Below are 20,826 nucleotides of genomic sequence, written 5' to 3'. Positions count from 1 at the left end.
TACATCTGTATCTTTGGGGTAAATATCCAATAGTGCAATTGTAGGGTCATAGGGTAGATCTATTTTTAGTTTTTTGAGGAATCGCCACACTGTTTTCCAAAGTGGCTGCACCAATTTGCATTCCCACCAACAATGTAAGAGGGTGCCCTTTTCTCCACATCCTCTCCAACACTTGTTGTTTACTGCTTTGTAATTTTTGGCCATTCTAACTGGTATAAGGTGGTATCTCAATGTGGTTTTGATTTGAATCTCCCTGATGGCTAATGATGAACACTTTTTCATGTGTCTGTTAGCCATTTGTATGTCTTCTTTGGAGAAGTGTTTATTTATGTTTTCTGCCCATTTTTTGACAGGGCATCAGCCCCATCTTGGATCTTGGATATCAGCCCTTTGTATGTAGTGTCATTTGTGAATATCTTCTCCCAGTCCCTAGGTTGCCTCTTTGTTTTGTTGACTGGTGTCTCTTTTTAAAGACAGTAGTTACATTTATGAGCACTCAACCTTCATGACCTAATCAGCTCCCAAACACCCCACCTCCAAATATCATGTATTATAAAGAATTTAATGAATTTTGGAGGGAACACAAATATTCAGTCTATAGCAACATCCAAAAGTAGATGACCTAATGATATAACTTCTGTTTACTATTAATGATAGTGTCCTATTTGGTAAGACTTTGAGGTGACAAAAGAAATCTCCAAGTAATAATAATTGATATAAATTGGGCTATAAAGTTTTTCATACACTGTGACTTACCAGTGAAAAGGCTTTATTCCCCATAGCCAGGACACCTCATGAATCCAGGCTAAATAAGGGAGGCAGAAACATGAGTTTCTTTGATCACATGCTTCCTACACTATTAGAGCCAGATTACATTTTCTTTCAAATCTCATTCAGAGAGAGGGAGACTTATGAAAGAGATATCTGTTAAAGAAATCAGTATGTATATTATGACCTCTTTATTACTCGATAATCTGCATTCCATTAAGAGAAGAGGTAAAAGTGGCATGCCATATTGTCAACATTTTTTTTAAGATTTTTATTTATTTGACAGATCACAAATAGGCAGAGAGGCGGGCAAAGAGAGAGAGGAGGAAGCGGGTTCTCTACTGGGTAGAGAGCCCGATGCCAGGCACCCCTGTCAACATCTTTCTTACAAATGATATCACCTAAAATATCTGGTGTCAGGTTCTGTATTGCATACTTGAATCTCATGAAGTATGGATTATGTTAATTCCACATATGAAAGGAAGGCCGAGGTCCCTAAAGAAAGTGATGAAGCACTATAAGCAAAAGTAGAGATGGAGATACTTTAAAATGGCAGAGATATTATCAAATGTTCTAAACTATAAGGGAAGATTAATGGATCATCTCAATGAAAATACAACACAAAACAAAGCTGCTCCACATGAAGAAATAAAAGGATTCCCTAATTAGAAAAATAAATAAATCTTACTTATCATATCTAGGCCTTTTGTTTGGATATTTTTCTTGCCTTAACTTCTTTAACATTAATATTACAATTTGGAAGCAGAATTCCTTTTCAATCCTTTTAGCTAAGTAATATAAACTAAATTATATACTTAAACATCTTGCAGTTATAAAAATAAGTTATATACTTCAAGTATTAAAAATGAGTTGTCTTTGTATAGGAGGAGTGAACCAAGTGTTTATGTTCCATTGCTTAAAATGTTTCTCTGAAATATATAATGATCACTATTAATTCTGAAAAAGAACAATTGGACAAAAGAGAAGCCCATGAAAATTGTCCAGTAATGAAAATAAAGATACAGAACTAATTTTAGCATAACTCATCACATGGAACACAAACCTATAGTTTCAAAAAAAAAATTTTATGCCCAAAAGCCACAAACCTACTTAACTAACAATTTATGAAAATCTTAGAAATCATTTTTGATCATTATAATATTTACACCTTAAATGCTTTCATCATACCCAAGTTCATTAAACCTGAGGAGAAATTCACTACAAATAAATAATCCTTTCCTGGGTGGAGTTACTCTTCATTGAAAAAAGGTGATAATTTCTCTTCAGCATCATTTTCTTCTCTTCCACAGCTTTTTCATAGCATTTTTCATCTCTCCATTTCTCAGAGTATAGATCAGAGGGTTTAACATAGGGGTGATAACTGTGTAAAATACAGTCAAGGATTTATCAATGGGTAAAGGAGAAGGAGGTCTCACATATGTAAAAATGCAAGGGACAAAGAAGAGGACCACCACTGTAATGTGAGAGCCACAAGTGGATAAGGCTTTGCGCCTCCCTTCCTGACTGTGAGTCTTCAGAGATTGCAGAATGACCCCATAGGAAATGAGTAAGACCGTAAAGATGACCACACAGATTGCCCCATCATTGGCAACTATAATGAAGCCAATAACATAGGTGTCAGTGCAGGCAAGTTTTAATAACGGATACATGTCACACATAAAATGGTCAATGACATTGGGACCACAGAAGGGAAGGTTATAAGCAAAGAGAAGTTGAACAACAGCATGCAGAAAACCTCCAACCCAGGCCAACAGCAACAACCGAACACACACCCGTTGATTCATGATTATCAAATAATGCAAAGGTTTGCAGATGGCCACATAGCGGTCATAGGCCATGACCACCAGGAGCAAAATCTCAGCACCACCAAATAAGTGCTCTATAAAGAGCTGAGACATGCAAGCTTGTAAGGAAATGGTTTTCTTCTCATAGAGTAAGTCTATAATCATATTTGGAGTAATTGTAGTAGAATAAACAGCATCCATAAATGATAAGTAACCAAGGAAGAAGTACATAGGGGTATCCAGGGATGGGCTGACCACCACAGTCACCACAATGAGTAAGTTGCCCACCATTGTCAGGATGTAGATGATCAAGAACACAACAAATAGTATTTTCTGACCTTGGAGGCTCTGGGTGAGCCCCAAGAGGACAAACTCAGTCACATTGTTCCTGTGTTCCATATGTTCTTTTGCTTCTCCTTATTTCACAGTTCAAGAAAAAATTAGCTATAAATGTAATGATTACTGATGACTTCCTGAAATCTAACACAATCTATTTATTAATTTACCTAATAGGCATTATAATTCCTTATGTTCCAGCACTTTCAGAAATTACAAGAATACAAGGTGGATGAAAATATTTTCCCTAACCTCACCAGTATTGCTGACTCAGGCAGAAATAAGTCACTAAAAACATTGTGGGAAAAGGACACAGTAATATATAAATGGAAGGCCACAACCAACTTTCCAACTGGAAGCTAGTAAAATTGTACATATAGTGAATTCTTCATATAAAAATTTTCAAATGCATTGATTTAATGAAATACTATACAAAGATTTGTATTTACTTCCCAGCTAACACAAGAGATGTTTTCTAACTTCTAGAATCCTCTTAATTCATAAATAAAATTGATACATTTTATGATATCAAAACATCTTAAGGACTTTAAAAAGATACCATGACATCAATAGATAAAAGAGGACGGGGAGAAAGACTTCCATTTCGGAGGCCATACACAGAGTTAATATCAAAATACACAGAGCTTTAAGCAAGTAAAATATAGAAGAGAAAGAAACCAATGGCAAGTTGGTAAGTCATATAGAGAAGCATTTATAGGAATAGCCAACAGTCCTATGCGATGATGTTGAAACTCATCTGTAAACAGAAACATAGGAACTGAAGTAAGAGCTTGATTATGGAAGTATGACCTTGGATTCTTCAAAATCATTCACTCAAGTTTGTGGATGCTACAGCATGCTCTAAATTTCAACAGATCAGCAAACAATGCCCAGAAAACATATCAACTGAAACCATCTGTAGAGTTAGAAATATCTTGCCCATTAAAATATCCCTAAGCCTGAAACTAGTTTCTAAAAATACTGTTAGGAAAGTATATTTAGTCTGTATCTTGATACATAAAATTAGCCAAAAGGAGTATTTCAGAACTGAGCTAATTCCCATATTTTCTAATAGCCATATTAGAATATAGTTGATCCCTAATATAATTATCAGACTCACAGTAGAAGTTTTAAAAGACTGAATCCCAGCACCACCAAGATGTAAAATATAAAATCTACTTTAGAATCTCACATCTAGTTACAATTTCTGGGTTACCTGCATGATGAAACACCTTTCAATTCAAGGTTGCAGTCCTTTCTCCCATCTCTTTTGTGCACTGATACCATCTCTGTGCACAGATCAAGAAAACACATGCATCATCACAGGATCTTGAACTGTTTCCATGTGAACAATGCTTTCTGTTTGCAGAAAGTCTTATTCATTTCAGTCTTTCAGAAAAGGGTTACTTCAAATTTCTGGGATTTTCATATGAATACAAAGTTTCTATAACCTAAACAAGTCTGAATAATGGCTGTGAACAAAGATACCCAAAATCTTCATTGATAGCAGATTTGTCTCAATAACAAAAGAATGTTAAACCAACATTTTGAGGGTAAAGAAGAAGAAGAAGGTGGTCAAGTGGGCACCTGGGCAGCTCAATCAGTTATGTGTCTTCCTTTTGCTCAAGTCATTATCCAATGGTCCTGGGATGAAGTTCTATGTAGGGCTCCTAGTTCAGCGGGGAATTTTGTGTGTGTGTGTGTGTGTGTTTGTGTGTGTATGTGTGTGTGTGTGTGTGTGTGTGTGTGTTTTCCTCCCTCTGCCTATGCCCTCTCCCCCTCCTTGTGAGTTCTCTGTCTCACTCACTCACTAGCTCTCTTTCAAACAATTTTTTAAAAGATTTTATTTATTTATTTATTTATTTATTTGACAGATAGAGATCACATGTAGGCAGAGAGGCAGGCAGAGAGAAGAGGTGGGGGAAGCAGGCTCTCTGCTAAGCAGAGAGCCTGATGTGGGGCTCATTCTAAGGATCCTGGGATCATGACCTGAGCCGAAGGCAGAGGCTTTAACCCACTGAGCCACCCAGGTGCCCCATCTCCAACAAATTAAAAAAATATATTTAAAAAATAAAAAGTTTAACTTTGCAGGAGAGAAAGTTGTGAATTGTTAGGAAAGTTTATGTGGTTATCTGGTCAGTTATGCTGTTCTGTCTTCAAAAAGTATAGTTAAACCTTTGATTCCCTGTATGGAAAATAATTTCATATACATACTTCATTATGTTTTGAGTCCTTTCTTTCCATTTTTGATAAAGTTGGTCATTGAACACTGATCCAAACACTTCTAGATCAAGACAATGGTGTGTAAACACTTCCTCGGCATTTGAACTGCAACACAGATTGTTGAGTCATTGAACTGGTACATTTCCAAGACTGATTCTTCCCTAATTAAATTCATTGGGACCTTCATCATAATTGTGAGGGTAGGCCTGCATCTCCAGAGATGCCACGAGGATAATAACCATGTACAACAGGACTTAAACTTTTCCTCTTGGGGAGAAATCACAAAAGAACAACTTGAGATTGAATCACCAAAAGAGAAATGTCCAGTGTGGACAGAAATAAAATATGTAAAGACTCTCTTCTTTCAAGCATGACTTTCAAAATAGGCATAGCTGTTCTGGTTACAATTAAGCTATGTATTTGCACACAGACACCTAAACTGACTTCCAGGGCATCACAAAAGTAAATTGTGTATGACCCATCTAAAAGTTGTCTCAAATGTGGATGAAGCAAGATTCTCCCCTAAGGGGAAGAATCTTGAATTTGTCACATAGGGGCACACAGACAAGTTGATAGAACCTGTGTTAGCATGGGAGTGGGGAGGGAGAAAACACTGTGGGAGGTTTCCACTTATCTCACAGTGCTCAGAGAATGTTCACCAAAATACACACTACACTTGGCCGAAAAACAAATTGCAACCCACAGTTTGTTTCGTGAGATTAAGAGTCACTTATGGTTTGTCTCCCTCCCTATCCCATCTTGTTTCATGGATGGGGGGAGGGGGCTTGGGAGAAGGGGGGTAGGGTTATGGACATTGGGGAGGGTATGTGCTTTTGGGTAAATTGGAAGGGGAGATGAACCATGAGAGACTATGGACTCTGAAAAACAATCTGAGGGGTTTGAAGTGGCGGGGGGGTGGGAGGTTGGGGTACCAGGTGGTGGGTATTATAGAGGGCACAGCTTGCATGGAGCACTGGGTGTGGTGAAAAAATAATGAATACTGTTTTTCTGAAAATAAATAAATTGGAAAAAAAAATAAATAAATACAAAGAAGCTTTAGGTACACCTTAAAAAAAAAAAGAAAAAAGAAAATCTGTAGGCAAAATGGGAAAAGAGCACTTTCTAAATTGGATAAATGTTATCAGTGAAAACCTAAAATGAATATTCTACACCACAGTGAACTATTGAATATTTTCCATCTTCTATCAGGAGAAAAAAATGATTTTTCTCTCACCACTTTGATTAAACCTTACACTAGAGATTCTCACGTAATATTAGAAGTCCTTGTCAGTGCAATAAGGCAAGGGGGAAAATGGGGTAAAGATTTTAAGAAAAAAACAAAGCTGTCTTTATTTACAAATAAAGTGATTCTTTTGCCTAAAAAAAAAAAAAAACAAATTGCAATTCATTTTAAAGGATTTAAATCATACAGAATATATATAATGAAATGCAACAGAAATATAACACTGTTTCCCAATTATATACAATTTAAGCAACATAAATTTAAATTACCATGAATTAAAGAAGAAATATCAGTAAATATTTTTTGTTTATTTTTATTTTTGTAAGATTTTATTTGTTTATTTGCCAGAGAGAGAGAGCATGCACAAACAGAGGGAGCAGCAGGTAGAAGTAGAAGCAGAATCCCCAGTGAACAAGGAGCTCAGTGAGGGACTAGATCCCAGGACCCTGAGATCATGACCTGAACCAAAGGCAGGTGCTTAACTGACTGAGGCACCCTGACATCTCAGTGAATAGTTTTTAAAATGAAGTTTCAACAGAATGATAATGAAAGGGGTGTGTGTGTGTGTGTGTGTGTGTGTGTACTGGGTGCAGTTAGAGGAGTGCTTAGAAAGAAATGGATAGCTGTAAATAGAAGTATTAGGAACCAAGAGACATGAAATGAAGTCAAGCCTCTATCTTAAGAACCTGAGCAAAGGAAAACCAAAATAAACCCAGAGAACACTGGGTAGAATGGAAATACTAAGTAAAATATAGAAAACATAGAAAGAGAAATTAGTTGAATAGAAACTGGAATACAACATAGAATAGATAAAATATATAAATCCAGGAAGTTGTTCTTTCAAAGATTCATAAAACTGATACATTCCTAGCAAAATGGATAGAACCATATTGCTAGGATAGAACCATAACCAAAGGATAAGAATCAAGAATTAAGAAAGCTCCATCCCTCCATTCTGCTGATCTGAAAATGACAACAGCAGAGCATCATAAATGAATTTATGCCATCTAAGAAAGTGGAGCTCTGTTATGAAAGATACAACTTTCTAAAGAGACACAGAAAAATAATTAAAAACTAAAATAAACTGGGGTGCCTGCTGGCTCATCATTAGAGCATGTGACTCTTGATCTTAGGGTCGTGAGTTCAAGCATCATGTTGGTTCTAAAGATTACTTAAATAATAATAATAATAATATTTTTGAACTGGAATAATCTAATACTGTTAAATAAATTAATACATTTATTAATTATGTAAAATGTTTCCCTTCCCAAAGTAAGAATTTCACTCCCATACAAATTTATCAATTATCTATATAAAAATTAATCAAAGCATAATATCAATCTCACATAAATATGTTCAAGCATAAGGATAAATTAAAATACTCCCTCTCTCACAAATAGATAAGTAAATAAAATATCTTTTCTTTTGAACATTTTTGCCAATTTATTTGATATTTTGTGCCCTTTATTAAACATACACTTGTATTGACCATTTTTTTACACACTGGGATGGCATCTTTAAGTATCAAAGCTAATCCAACTAACAATGAAGAACAACTGGTTGGGAACTGCTCACACAAACTGTATTAATTTCTGTCTCTATGGTGTAGATGGCATGAAAAGATTAGTCTGGTTTCCTCTGAGACAGAGTTTATTCAATCACCTTTTCTAAGCCAGTTTACCCATTATTAGCACTTAGGCTTACCCACTGCTTCCAATTCCAAGGCTCCCTGCTGTTAAAGGGGGACAAAACTGGCTACGCATGCTTCTGAAGAACAAACTATGATTCAGTTCCAAGGAAGATAAAATTGACATAATGGTTAATGATGACTAACTCTTAAGTCAAGGGAGTAATTAAAGAAGATAGCTCCAAAAAGACAAAAAGATGGGACTACCATTCCATGCTCATGGATCAGAAAAATAAACATTCTTGAAAAGTCTATATTGCCTAGAGCAATCTATACCTTCAATGTCATTCCAATCAATATTCAACCGAAAATTTTCAGAGATGGAGCAAACAATCCTAAAATTTGTATGGAATCAGAAGAGACCCCAAATCACTAAGGAAATGTTGAAAACAAAAATAAAACTGGGGGCATCATGCTACCTGATTTCAAGCTTTACTACAAAGCTGTGATCACCAAGACAGCATGGTACTGGCATGAAAACAGACACATAGACCAGTGAGTGTATCAGAGTAGAGAGCCCATCAACTCTATGGGCAAATAATCTTCAAAAAAATAGGAAAAAATATACATTGGAAAAAAGACAGTCTCTTCAATAAATGGTGCTCGGAAAACTGGACAGCTATATGTAGAAGAATGAAACTCGACCATTCCCTTACATGATATAAAAAGATAAACTTGAAATGAATAAAAGACCTCAATGTGAGGAAGGAATCCATCAGAATCCTAGAGGAGAACAAAGCCAGTGACCTCTTTGATATCAGCCACAGCAACTTCTTTCAAGATATGTCTCCAAAGGCAAAGGAAATAAAAGTGAAAATGAACTTTTGGGACTTCACCAAGATAAAAAGCTTCTGCACAGCACAGGAAATAGTCAACAAAACAAAATAGAAACAACAGAGGTAACACACAGAATGGGAGAAGATATTTGCAAATGACAGTACAGACAAAAGGCTGATATCCAGGACCTATAAAGAACTCCTCAAATTCAACATGCACAACATAGATAATCATATCAAAAAATGGGCAGAAGGCATGAACAGACACTTCTCCAATGAAGACATCCAAATGGCTAACAGACACATGAAAATATGTTCATCATCACTAGTCATCAGGGAGATTCAAATGAAAACCACATTGAGAAACCACCTTAAACCAGTTAGAATGGCCAAAATTAATGACACAGTAAATAATGTGTATTGGAGGTGATGTGGAGAAAGGGGAACCCTCTTACACTGTTGGTGGGAATGCAAGTTGGTGCAGCCACTTTGGAGAACAGTGTGGAGATTCCTCAGGAAATTACAAATAGAGCTTCCCTGTGACCCTGCAATTACACTACTGGGTATTTACCCCAAAGCTAGAAATGTGGTGAAAAGAAGGGTCATCTGTATCCCAGTGTTCATAGCACCATTGGCCAAGGTTGCCAAAATTGGAAAGAACCAAAATGGCCTTCAACGGATGAATGGAGAAGGGCAATGTGATCCATATACACTATGGAGTATTATGCCTCGATCAGAAAGAATGAATACCCAACTTTTGTATTACCATGGACAGGACCAGAAGAGATTATGTTGAGTGAAATAAGTTAAGCAGAGAGAGTCAATTATCATATGGATTCACTGATTTGTGGAGCATAAGAAATAATCTGGAGGACATGGGGAGATGGAGAGGAGAAGGGAGTTGAGGGAAATTGGAGGGGGAGAAAAACCATGAGAGACTATGGAATGAAAAAAATTCGAGGATTTGGAAGGGGTGGGGGATGGGTATTATGGAGGGCACATATTGCATGGAATACTAGGTGTGGTACATAAACAATGAATTCTGATACACTGAAAAGAAATTTTAAAAAATTAAAAAAAAATTTAAAAAGCAACCTTAGAAGTTACATTAAGTACATTAAGTTATATTTAAGTATATTTAGGAACTGAAACCTAGAAAGATTAAGTTATTTGCATAAGAGCTGAGAATAGAGCCCAGTGTAAATAAAATATTTTTAAAAAGAAAAGTAAAATAATAACATAGCCAAATTTAATTTTGAAAAGAACAAGTTCAAGGAGTTAGACTACCTAATATCTAGACTTAATATAGTATTGGAGAAAGGGTACATATGTTGGTCAATGAAATCAAATAGCCTAGAGACAGACCCTCATATCTGATGACTTATGATAAATGCATGGAGGCAATTCAATAAAGAAATGATAACCTTTTCAACAAATGATGCTGCAGCAAAAGGGTATCTTTTGCAAAGAATGAACCTTGATCAGCACCTCAAGCCATAAATAAAAGTTAATCCAAATGGCTCATAGATCTTTGTGACCTTGAATTAGGCAAAGATTGTCTAGATATAACAATAAATGCATAGTCAATTATAAAAGTGATATCTTGAACTCCGTAACACAAAAATTATTCTCTTTGAAGGATATTTTTATTAAAGAAAATGAAAGATAAGAAACTGACTGTGAGAAAATATTTGCAAATTATATATCTGATAAAGGACTTGTTTTAGAACACATAAAGGACTCTCAACTTTCAATAATAATAAACAACTCAGTATAAGATGGTCGAAGGAATTGAACAGACATTTCACCAGAACAGATACATCAATTGGCAAAAAAAGCACATGAAAATTGTTCAACATCATTAGCTATTTGGGAAATGCAAATTAAAACCACAAGAAGATAATACTACTGACTATTCAAAAGGCAAAATTAAAAAAACTTGATAATACCACTTTCTGACAGAGAGAAAACCTAGAAATGGCATTTGCTGTTAGTAATATGCTACACTTTAGAAAACAGTTTAAAGATGTTTTAGGAAATCATACACCTACCATAAAATCCATCTCTTCCACTTCTAGGAATTTATCCAATTGTAACTGGAACTTATGTTTATGCAACCCCTCCAAAAAAACAAACAAACCTTTAAGTGAATGTTTATAGTAGTTTTTCTCATTATTTCAAATATCTGGAAACAGCCAAAATACCTATTAATTGAAAAAGGGATAAATAAACCGCTCACATAGCCATAGGATGGAATAATATTGATAAACACATTATGCATAAGTCTCCAATGCATTATGGAAAAGAAAGAAGCCAGATTTAAAATGCTACATACTAGACATGATTAAAGTCTCCACTAAAATTGCTATAATTAATTTTTTAAAAACTCAGCAGACTTACAAAATACAAAATGAACATACAAAAACCAGTTGCATTTATACATAATAACAACAAACTATCCAAAAATCAGGTTAAGAAAATAATTTCATTTATAATTCCATCAAAAAGAATAAAATACTTAGGAATAAATTTAACCAAGAAAGTAAAAGATTTTCACCCTTAAAATTATATGACATTGATGAAAGATATTAAAGATATGAATAAAGGGAAAGATATCCTGTGTTCATGGATTGAAAGAATAAAGTTGCTAAAGTTTCCATACTCTCCAATGTATCCACAGATTCAATACAACCCCTATCAAAACTTTAATGGCACTGAAAAAAGAAATTCATATGGAACTACAAAAGACCCCAAATAGCCAAAACAATCTTGAAAAAGAACAAAACTAGCAACATCACAAAAATACATTTCAAAAGTAGAGTAATCAAAAGGTTATGATTCTGACATAAAAACAGGTAGGTAGACAAATGGACGAGACTAGAAATCTCAGAAATAATCCCATGCATATGCAGTCAACTAATTTCTGAAAAGGGCACCAAGAATACACTATGGAGAAAGGAAAGTCACTTTGTTGTGCTAGGAACCCGGATATCAATTAGCAAAAGAATGAAATTGGACCTGAGCTATTGTTTGAATGTTCGCATACCCCAAAATTCATATTTTCATATCCTAATATCTGATGTAATGGTATAAAGAGATGTGCCTCTGGGAGGTGATTAGATCATGAGGGCATGAAATAAATGCCCTTATAAAAGAAGTGTGTTGGTGAAGACGTAAGAATTTAAAACCCTTGTATGCTGTTGGTGGGAACATAAACTGGTGTGACACTAGGAAAAACAGTATGGAAATTCCCAAAATAGTTAAAAGTAAAACTATCCTATGATACAGCAATCCTACATCTATGCATATATCCAAAGGAAATAATATCAGTATTTTGAAGAAATATCTGCACCCAATGTTCATTGAAGCATTATTCACAATAGGGGTGCCTTGGTGGTTCAGTGGGTTAAGTCTCTGCCTTCGGCTCAGGTCACATTCTCAGGGTCCTGGTATCAAGGCCCACATTGGAGAATAGACAAGATAAAAAAAAAAAAAAAGAAAGAAACACTCTATTGATGGATGGATGGGCAAAAAATGGGGCATGTATAAATAATGAAATAGTATTTGGTTATAAAAAAAAGAAAATTCTGCTTTTTAAGACATGGTTGAAGGAGAATGTTACGTGAAATAAGCCAGATACAGAAAGGCAAATACTACATGATCTCAGTTATATGTGGTAGTTGAAGAAAAAAGTCAAATTCTTAGAAGCAGGGAAGAGAATGATGATTATCAGGTACTGGAGGTTGGGGAAATTTTCAGAAACTACAAACATTCAGTTATAAGAAAAATAAGTTCTGGGGCACCTGGGTGACTCAGTCAGTTAAGCCTCTGCCTTTGCCTCAGGTCAAAATCCCAGGGTCCTGGTATCTAGCCCATCATCAAGCTCCCTGCTTAGGGTAAAGCCTGCATCTCCCTCTCACTCTGCCCCTACTCCCCCATACCCCGCTTTTGTGTCCACTATCTCAAATAAATAAAATATTTTTTAAAAGATGAAAAAGTTCTAAGACTCTAATATACAGCATGATGGCTCCACTTAATAATACTGTATCGTTTACTTGAAATTTGCTAATAGTACATTTTAAGTGTCCTTCATGAAGAAAAAAAAAATATGTGAGGTAATAGATGTTCTCATTAGCTTGGTAATGGTAACCATTTCACAATGAATACATATATCAAATCATCACACATTGCATCTTAAATATATACAATTTTGATTAGTCAGTTATACCTCAAAAAGCTAGAATGAAAAAGAATTTTATACTGTATGATTTAATTTATATAACATTCTGGAAAAGATAGAATGATAGGAATAGAAAGGGATCAGCATTTGTCAGCATAGGGTTAGAGGCTAGGGTAGAAGGGGAGTACAATGATGCATGGGGAATTATTTTGGGTGATGAAACATTTATACATTGGTTGTGATGTCATTACATACTGTATGTGTCAAAATGTGCAGAACTTAGACTAAAAAGGATGAATGATGTACTATGAAGATTACATCTTATATAAGACTGGGAAAAGGCAGATTTTCTACATTAAAACAACAGAAACTTGGAAAGTAGAAGATAAGATTCTATTTGCAAAACAACATAAAACTCAAAAAGACTAAATTTACAAAGAAACATACTGTCTCTATATGAACACCAAAGAAAGCTTTTTAGGTGAAAAGAACTACCCAGGTTTTTATGAGAATTCTTATTTCTCTAAAGCTGCTAACTATTCCTAAGTCAACTCATATTGAAAACATAAACTAAACATAACTTTTATTAGAGTGGCCTATTAAAATTTTATTTTCAAACATAAATATGTTTAAAGAATAAATATGGCTCTGATAAGGAATGGTAAGAAGGAGAACTAAGCTTATCAGACATCTAAGTGTCTTACAAATTAAGTATAATTCCATTATGTCTTAAATGGCAGGGAAAGATAAGTATATATCTCTACAAATGACCACCTAGAAAAATAAATAATATTTAATCCCTAATTAAGTACTTACATCAAAGTGTAGATGAATCAAAAATTTAGCATAAGGGACGCCTGGGTGGCTCGGTTGGTTTGACGACTCAGGTCATGATCCCTGAGTCGCGGGATCAAGTCCCACATCCGGCTCCCAGATCCGTGGTGAGTCTGCTTCTCCCTCTGACCTTCTCCTTGCTCATGCTCTCTCTCACTGTCTCTCTCTCTCTCAAATAAATAAATAAATAAAATCTTTAAAAAAAAATTATTTAGCATAAAATGTAAATCCACAAAAAAACAATTAAATGTTAAAAATCATGTGGAAGAGTATTTTTTTAATGGTGTTTTATTTTTTTTTAAGATTTTATTTATTTATTTATTTGACAGACAAAGATCACAAGTACTCAGAGGAGGCAGGGAGAGAGAGGAGGAAGCAGGCTTCCCGCTGAGCAGAGAGCCCGATGTGGGGCTCGATCCCAGGACCCTGGAATCATGACCCAAGCCGAAGGCAGAGGCTTTAACCCACTGAGCCACCCAGGTGCCCCTGGAAGAGTATTTTTAACATCAAAATAGGAAAGTCTTTCTGAGAAAGATACAAAGGTCAAAGAAAGTATTAATAGATTAATTAATACATTAATTAATTAATAGAAAGTATTAATCGATTATGTATATGTAAAAATATTACTAAAAATATTCTGCACAAAGCAAGAACATCCAAACTAAATCATAGGCTAGGAAAATACTTACAGAATGGTGAAAGGGTTAATGTCTTTAGTGCATGATTAAGTCATAAAAATTCATATAGAAAAGAGCAGCAATCAAACAAAACCTGTAAAACTCAATAATAGATAATTCATAAAAGATGAACACAAATAATTTTAAACATGAGAATCAAATTCAATTATATTTACTGAATTTCAATTACAGTAAAAAAATGAAATGCAATGTTTTTAATAATCTGAATCTCGAGGTACCTGGGTGGCTCAGTGGGTTAAAGCCTCTGCCTTCAGCTCAGGTTATGATCCCAGGGTCCTGGGATCGAGCCGCACATTGAGCTCTCTGCTAGGCAAGGATCCTGCTTCCCTTCCTCTCTCTCTACCTCTCTCTCTGCCTACTTGTGATCTCACTCTCTCTCTCTATCAAATAAATAAAATCTTTAAAAAAACAAGAATTACAAATATTATAAATATTCATCAAGAACTTGTTGTTGAGAATGTGTACAAACTCTAAACTGAGGGAAGTATCATGGTTTGGTACAAGCTTATGGATAGCACTTGGGCAATAACTATGAACATCAACAATTTTAAATATACCTACCAATTGATCAAACAATTGCACTGCTAAAAACTCATATTAGAAAATCTCTAAAACTTCACTGCAAAGCTATTTACCATAGAAAAAGACTCAGGAAAACAGGACAAGTACTGGAAACACTAAATAGCTATATATATATATTTTTTTTTTATTTAATTCTTTGCATTTTTTCTCTTTCTTTTTTTTTTCTTATTTCTTTTCAGCGTAACAGTATTCATTGTTTTTTGCACCACACCCAGTGCTCCATGCAATACGTGCTCTCCCTAATACCCACCACCTGGTTCCCCCAACCTCCCACCCCCCGCCCCCCGTCCCTTCAAAACCCTCAGGTTGTTTTTTAAAGTTCATAGTCTCTCCTTGTTCACCTCCCCTTCCAATTTCCATCAACTCCCCTCTCCTCTCTAACGCCCCTTGTCCTCCATGCTATTTGTTACGCTCCACAAATAAGTGAAACTATATGATAATTGACTCTCTCTGCTTGACTTACTTCACTCAGCATAATCTCTTCCAGTCCCATCCATGTTGCTACAAAAGTTGGGTATTCATCCTTTCTCATGGAGGCATAATACTCCATAGTGTATATATGGACCACATCTTCCTTATCCATCCGTCCGTTGAAGTGCATCTTGGTTCTTTCCATAGTTTGGCGACCGTGGCCTTTGCTGCTATAAACATTGGGGTACAGATAGCCCTTCTTTTCACGACATCTGTATCTTTGGGGTTAATACCCAGTAGTGCAATTGCAAGGTGATAGGGAAGCCCTATAGGTAATTTCTTGAGGAATCTCCACACTGTTCTCCAAAGTGGCTGCACCAACTTGCATTCCCACCAAGAGTGTAAGAGGGTTCCCCTTTCTCCACATCCTCTCCAACACATGTAGTTTCCTGTCTTGCTAATTCTGGCCATTCTAAGTGGTGTAAGGTGGTATCTCAATGTGGTTTTCATTTGAATCTCCCTAATGACTAGTGATGATGAACATTTTTTCATGTGTCTGATAGCCATTTGGATGTCTTCATTGGAGAAGTGTCTGTTCATATCTTCTTCCCATTTTTTGACATGATTATCTGCTTTGTGTGTGTTGAGTTTGTGAAGTTCTTTATAGATCCTGGATATCAACCTTTTGTCTGTACTGCCATTTGCAAATATCTTCTCCCATTCCGTGGGTTGCCTCTTTGTTTTCTTGACTGTTTCCATTGCTGTGCAGAAGTTTTTGATCTTGATGAAGTCCCAAAAGTTCATTTTCGCTTTTGTTTCCTTTGCCTTTGGAGATATATCTTGAAAGATGTTGCTGTGGCTGATATTAAAGAGGTTACTGCCTATGTTCTCCTCTAGGATTCTGATGGGTTCCTGTCTCATATTGAGGTCTTTTATCCATTTTGAGTTTATCTTTGTGTATGGTGTAAGAGAATGGTAGAGTTTCATTCTTCTACATATAGTTGTCTAATTTTCCCAGCACCATTTACTTAAGAGACTGTCTTTTTTCCACTGTATATTTTTTCCTGTTTTGTCAAAGATTATTTGACCATAGAGTTGAGGGTCCTTATCTGGCCTCTCTACTCTGTTCCACTGGTCTATGTGTCTGTTTTTATGCCAGTACCATGCTGTCTTGGTGATCACAGCTTTGTAGTAAAGCTTGAAATCAGGTAATGTTATGCCCCCAGTTTTTTTTTTATTTTTTTTTCCTATTTATTTATTTTCAGAAAAACATTATTCATTATTTTTTACCACACCCAGTGCTCCATGCAAGCTGTGCCCTCTATAATACCCACCACATGGTACCCCAACCTCCCACCCCCCCCGCCACTTCAAACCCCTCAGATTGTTTTTCAGAGTCCATAGTCTCTCATGGTTCACCTCCCCTTCCCATTTACCCAAATTCCCTTCTCCTCTCTAACGCCCCTTGTCCTCCATGCTATTTGTTATGCTCCACAAATAAGTGAAGCCATATGATAATTGACTCTCTCTGCTTGACTTATTTCACTCAGCATAATCTCTTCCAGTCCCGTCCATGTTGCTACAAAAGTTGGGTATTCATCCTTTCTGATGGAGGCATAATACTCCATAGTGTATATGGACCACATCTTCCTTATCCATTCATCCGTTGAAGGACATCTTGGTTCTTTGCATAGTTTGGCAACCGTGGCCATTGCTGCTATAAACATTGGGGTACAGATGGCCCTTCTTTTCACAAAATCTGTGTCTTTGGGGTAAATACCCAGGAGTGCAATTGCAGGGTCATAGGGAAGCTCTATTTGTAATTTCTTAAGGCATCTCCACACTGTTCTCCAAAGAGGCTGCACCAACTTGCATTCCCACCAAGAGTGTAAGAGGGTTCCCCTTTCTCCACATCCTCTCCAACACATGTTGTTTCCTGTTCTGTTAATTTTGGCCATTCTAACTGGTGTAAGATGATATCTCAATGTGGTTTTAATTTGAATCTCCCTGAGGGCTAATGATGATGAACATTTTTTCATGTGTCTGATAGCCATTTGTATGTCTTGATTGGAGAAGTGTCTGTTTATATCTTCTGCCCATTTTTTGATGTGTTTGCCTGTTTCGTGTGTGTTGAGTTTGGGGAGTTCATTATATATGCCCCCAGTTTTACTTTTGTTTTTCAAAATTTCCTTAGAAATTCGGGGTCTCTTCTGATTCCATAAAAATTTTAGGATTATTTGCTCCAGCTCTTTTAAAAGTACCAGTAGATTCCCAACCAAATAAGAGGAAAAGAGAAAAAGAAAAAAAAAAGAGAGAAAGAGAGAAGGAAAAAAAGGGAAATAAAAGAGAAGGCTCAGCCCAAATGGGCCCCAAGGTAAGATTTATAAAGTATACAAACAAAAACAGACAAATAAAAAGACTGATAAAAGTATATGACAAGATATATATATATATGTAAAAGCCAAAAAGGAAGATCCTCATCAAAAAGAACCCCAAGTAAAAAGAAAAAAAAAAAAAAAAAAACCCAAGTATAAGATTTATATACTATCAGGACAAACACAAGTACACAAAAACACTGGCAGAAGAAAAAGATGAGAGAGTGGTTATAAATTCTCAGTGTGGGCGAGGAAGTTGTTTGGATTCTTCCTGGATGTATCTTGATATTTTTGTTAAAGGACTGAACTTTCCTAAAATAAAGGGGGATTAAAAATTGGTTTACCTAAAGGGGTAGCATTAATTGGGGAAAGGGGATTACCTTGAAGTTTAACTCTATATAAATATTAGAAAATAAAAATTAAAAAAAAATAATCTAGACTAAACTAAACTAAAATTAAAAAAAAATAAAAAATAGAAAAGCAAAAGAAAAACATGGGTATATGTATCAAAAAGTTCAGGTTAAAAGGTTATTATAGAATTTGATGTACTGGACATCTCAAAGTGATGGTAAATAAGTTAAAAAATTATCTATATAAAAAAATGTGGAAAGAACCAAGATGCCCTTCAATGGATGAATGGATAAGGAAAATGTGGTCCATATACACTATGGAGTATTATGCCTCCATCAGAAAGGACGAATACCCAACTTTTGTAGCAACATGGACGGGACTAGAAGAGATTATGCTGAGTGAAATAAGTCAAGCAGAGAGAGTCAATTATCATATGGTTTCACTTATTTGTGGAGCATAACAAATAGCATGGAGGACAAGGGGCATTAGAGAGTAGTAGGGAATTTGGGTAAATTGGAAGGGGAGGTGAACCATGAGAGACTATGGACTCTGAAAAACAATCTGAGGGGTTTGAAGTGGCAGGGGGTTGGGAGGTTGTGGTACCATGTGGTGGGTATTATAGAGGGCACAGCTTGCATGGAGCACTGGGTGTGGTGCAAAAATAATGAATACTGTTATGCTGAAAATAAATAAAAAATTTTTAAAAATTTTAAAAAATGAACCAGAATAGTGGGAATGAGTTAAAAATAAAAGTTGTATCTATGAAGTAGTGGTGGTTGTTCTCTTGTCATCTGTTTCCCCCCACCCCACCCGGTTGGTTTTCTGGGGGAGGGACCTGCCACGTGGGTTTTCAGTCAATGATATTCCCTGAGTTAAGTGCTCCTGCCCCCCTCAAGGGGTGGGCTCTGAGGAAACCAGTTTTTCAGGTTTTTGTTCTCTTAAGGTTTTTATATTTGTTCATTTGTTTTCTCTAGCTTTGACAGCTTTTGATGGTTTTTGGACGTTTAGAAGAAAGCAAAGTGTCCCCCAAAATGAACCCTCAGTCTGCTCCTCAGTGGGTGCTTCAGAGCACATAAGTTCCCCCTCGGCTGCTGGCAGAGCAGGTTCTGACTCATGGTTCCTGGGGACACAGGAACTCCTGCTTGTACCCAAAACCACAGCAGCAGAGGCTGTCTGGGCAGCTCCAGACCTCCAGAGAGATTCCAAGCAGCGATAGCACACTGAGATTTTCCCGCTGGCCCGGGCTGTGAGTGTCTGGCTTTTCCAGGTCCAAGAGTGCCAGGCTGGCACCATCATGCACCTCTCTCAGGGGAGGGTGTGGGTTGCGCACATCTCAGGCTCTGATAGCACCACACGGCATTCTGCCAACTGGCGATGTTCCCAGCCCCTCATGTTAGCTGGACCCCACCTGTTTTCAGGCACACTGGTGGCTCAGGGACCAAGACCTGGTTTCTCCACCACACTCTCTCTAGTTCAGCATCAGGGTGGCTGTCCTAGGTCCGGGGATTTAAGCCCCTGTCCCTACCGCCCTGATTCCCACAATTTCCCCCTATGATCCTTTGCTCTTTTTGAGTGCTTTCAACCAGACTCCAAGTTAATGCTGGTCCCCAGATGCAGGGCACTCTCATATTGGAGTATTTCCAATTGGTCGTTTCTGGTGGCTCCCTCCCCCTTTTGTTTATCTTCTGATATCAGTCTGATGTTCCCACTCCACTTTACCTGCCTACTGGTGTCTTCTGCCCCTGTAGAGATCCAGATGTGTATAATTCTGATCTCAGGATGATTTCATGGGTGATCAGAGTTCTTTGGTAGGTAATCAGCTCACTTTAGGGTACAGGTTGAAACGGCACCTCCTCCTACTTCCCCGCCATCTTGTGTCCCCCCATAAAGGTCTCCTTTAGCTATATCTTTATTAAGAAGCTTTAGGCAGTAGGAGGAACCTAAGAATGAGTTCTATCTGTATACTGGTATGGAGAGATCTTCAGCAGGCCAAGTAGTAAATACAAAACCTAGACACAAAGACAAAGACATACATGTAAATAAGATTTTTTATTAGCAAAGATTATTAATTGAACAATCTTAGGAATAATAACAATCTTAGTACAATAATGCATATGGAAGAATAGGGAGACTCTAGTGAGGGACAGATAGGATGTTCATTGCACACCATTTCGTCTTTATAAGGATTCCATTTTTAATATTTATTTTATCTTTTTTTGCTCAGGTATATCTTAAAAAGTAAAATGTTACACAAAAAAACTTCATATGAAAAGAAATTAAATTGAGAAGATAGTCTATATAATAGAATTAACAATGAAAAGAATGAAGATAAAAGACAGGAAACTGACCAGAAATAGAATTATGAATGAGATGAAAAGTAACAAAAGTAAACATAGCAATTAATTATGAATTAGTATAACTCTATAAATATTTGACTCTTTCACTGCACATTACTTGTTGACTATGACTACAAATGCATTTACAGTAAAATGAACTTTAACATTTGAGAAGATTGACACTGTTAAAATGCTTTATTCATGATAGATGATACACTAAC

The 20,826-nt window shown here is 36.3% G+C and overlaps 1 protein-coding gene across 1 annotated transcript; it reads right to left on the bottom strand.

Moving 5' to 3' along the window:
- Positions 1–2,057: 2,057 nt before the first annotated feature.
- LOC122914351 (olfactory receptor 4A15-like) lies at positions 2,058–2,972 on the bottom strand. The gene has a single exon (XM_044260978.1). It carries the CDS (start codon positions 2,970–2,972, stop codon positions 2,058–2,060), a length of 915 nt encoding a protein of 304 aa, XP_044116913.1.
- Positions 2,973–20,826: the final 17,854 nt, after the last annotated feature.

Source organism: Neovison vison, chromosome 7, assembly GCF_020171115.1.
Source record: "Neovison vison isolate M4711 chromosome 7, ASM_NN_V1, whole genome shotgun sequence".
Taxonomy (NCBI): domain Eukaryota; kingdom Metazoa; phylum Chordata; class Mammalia; order Carnivora; family Mustelidae; genus Neogale; species Neogale vison.
The sequence above is the reverse complement of the archived record's forward strand: the minus strand, read 5'-3'. Positions and strand labels throughout refer to the sequence as shown.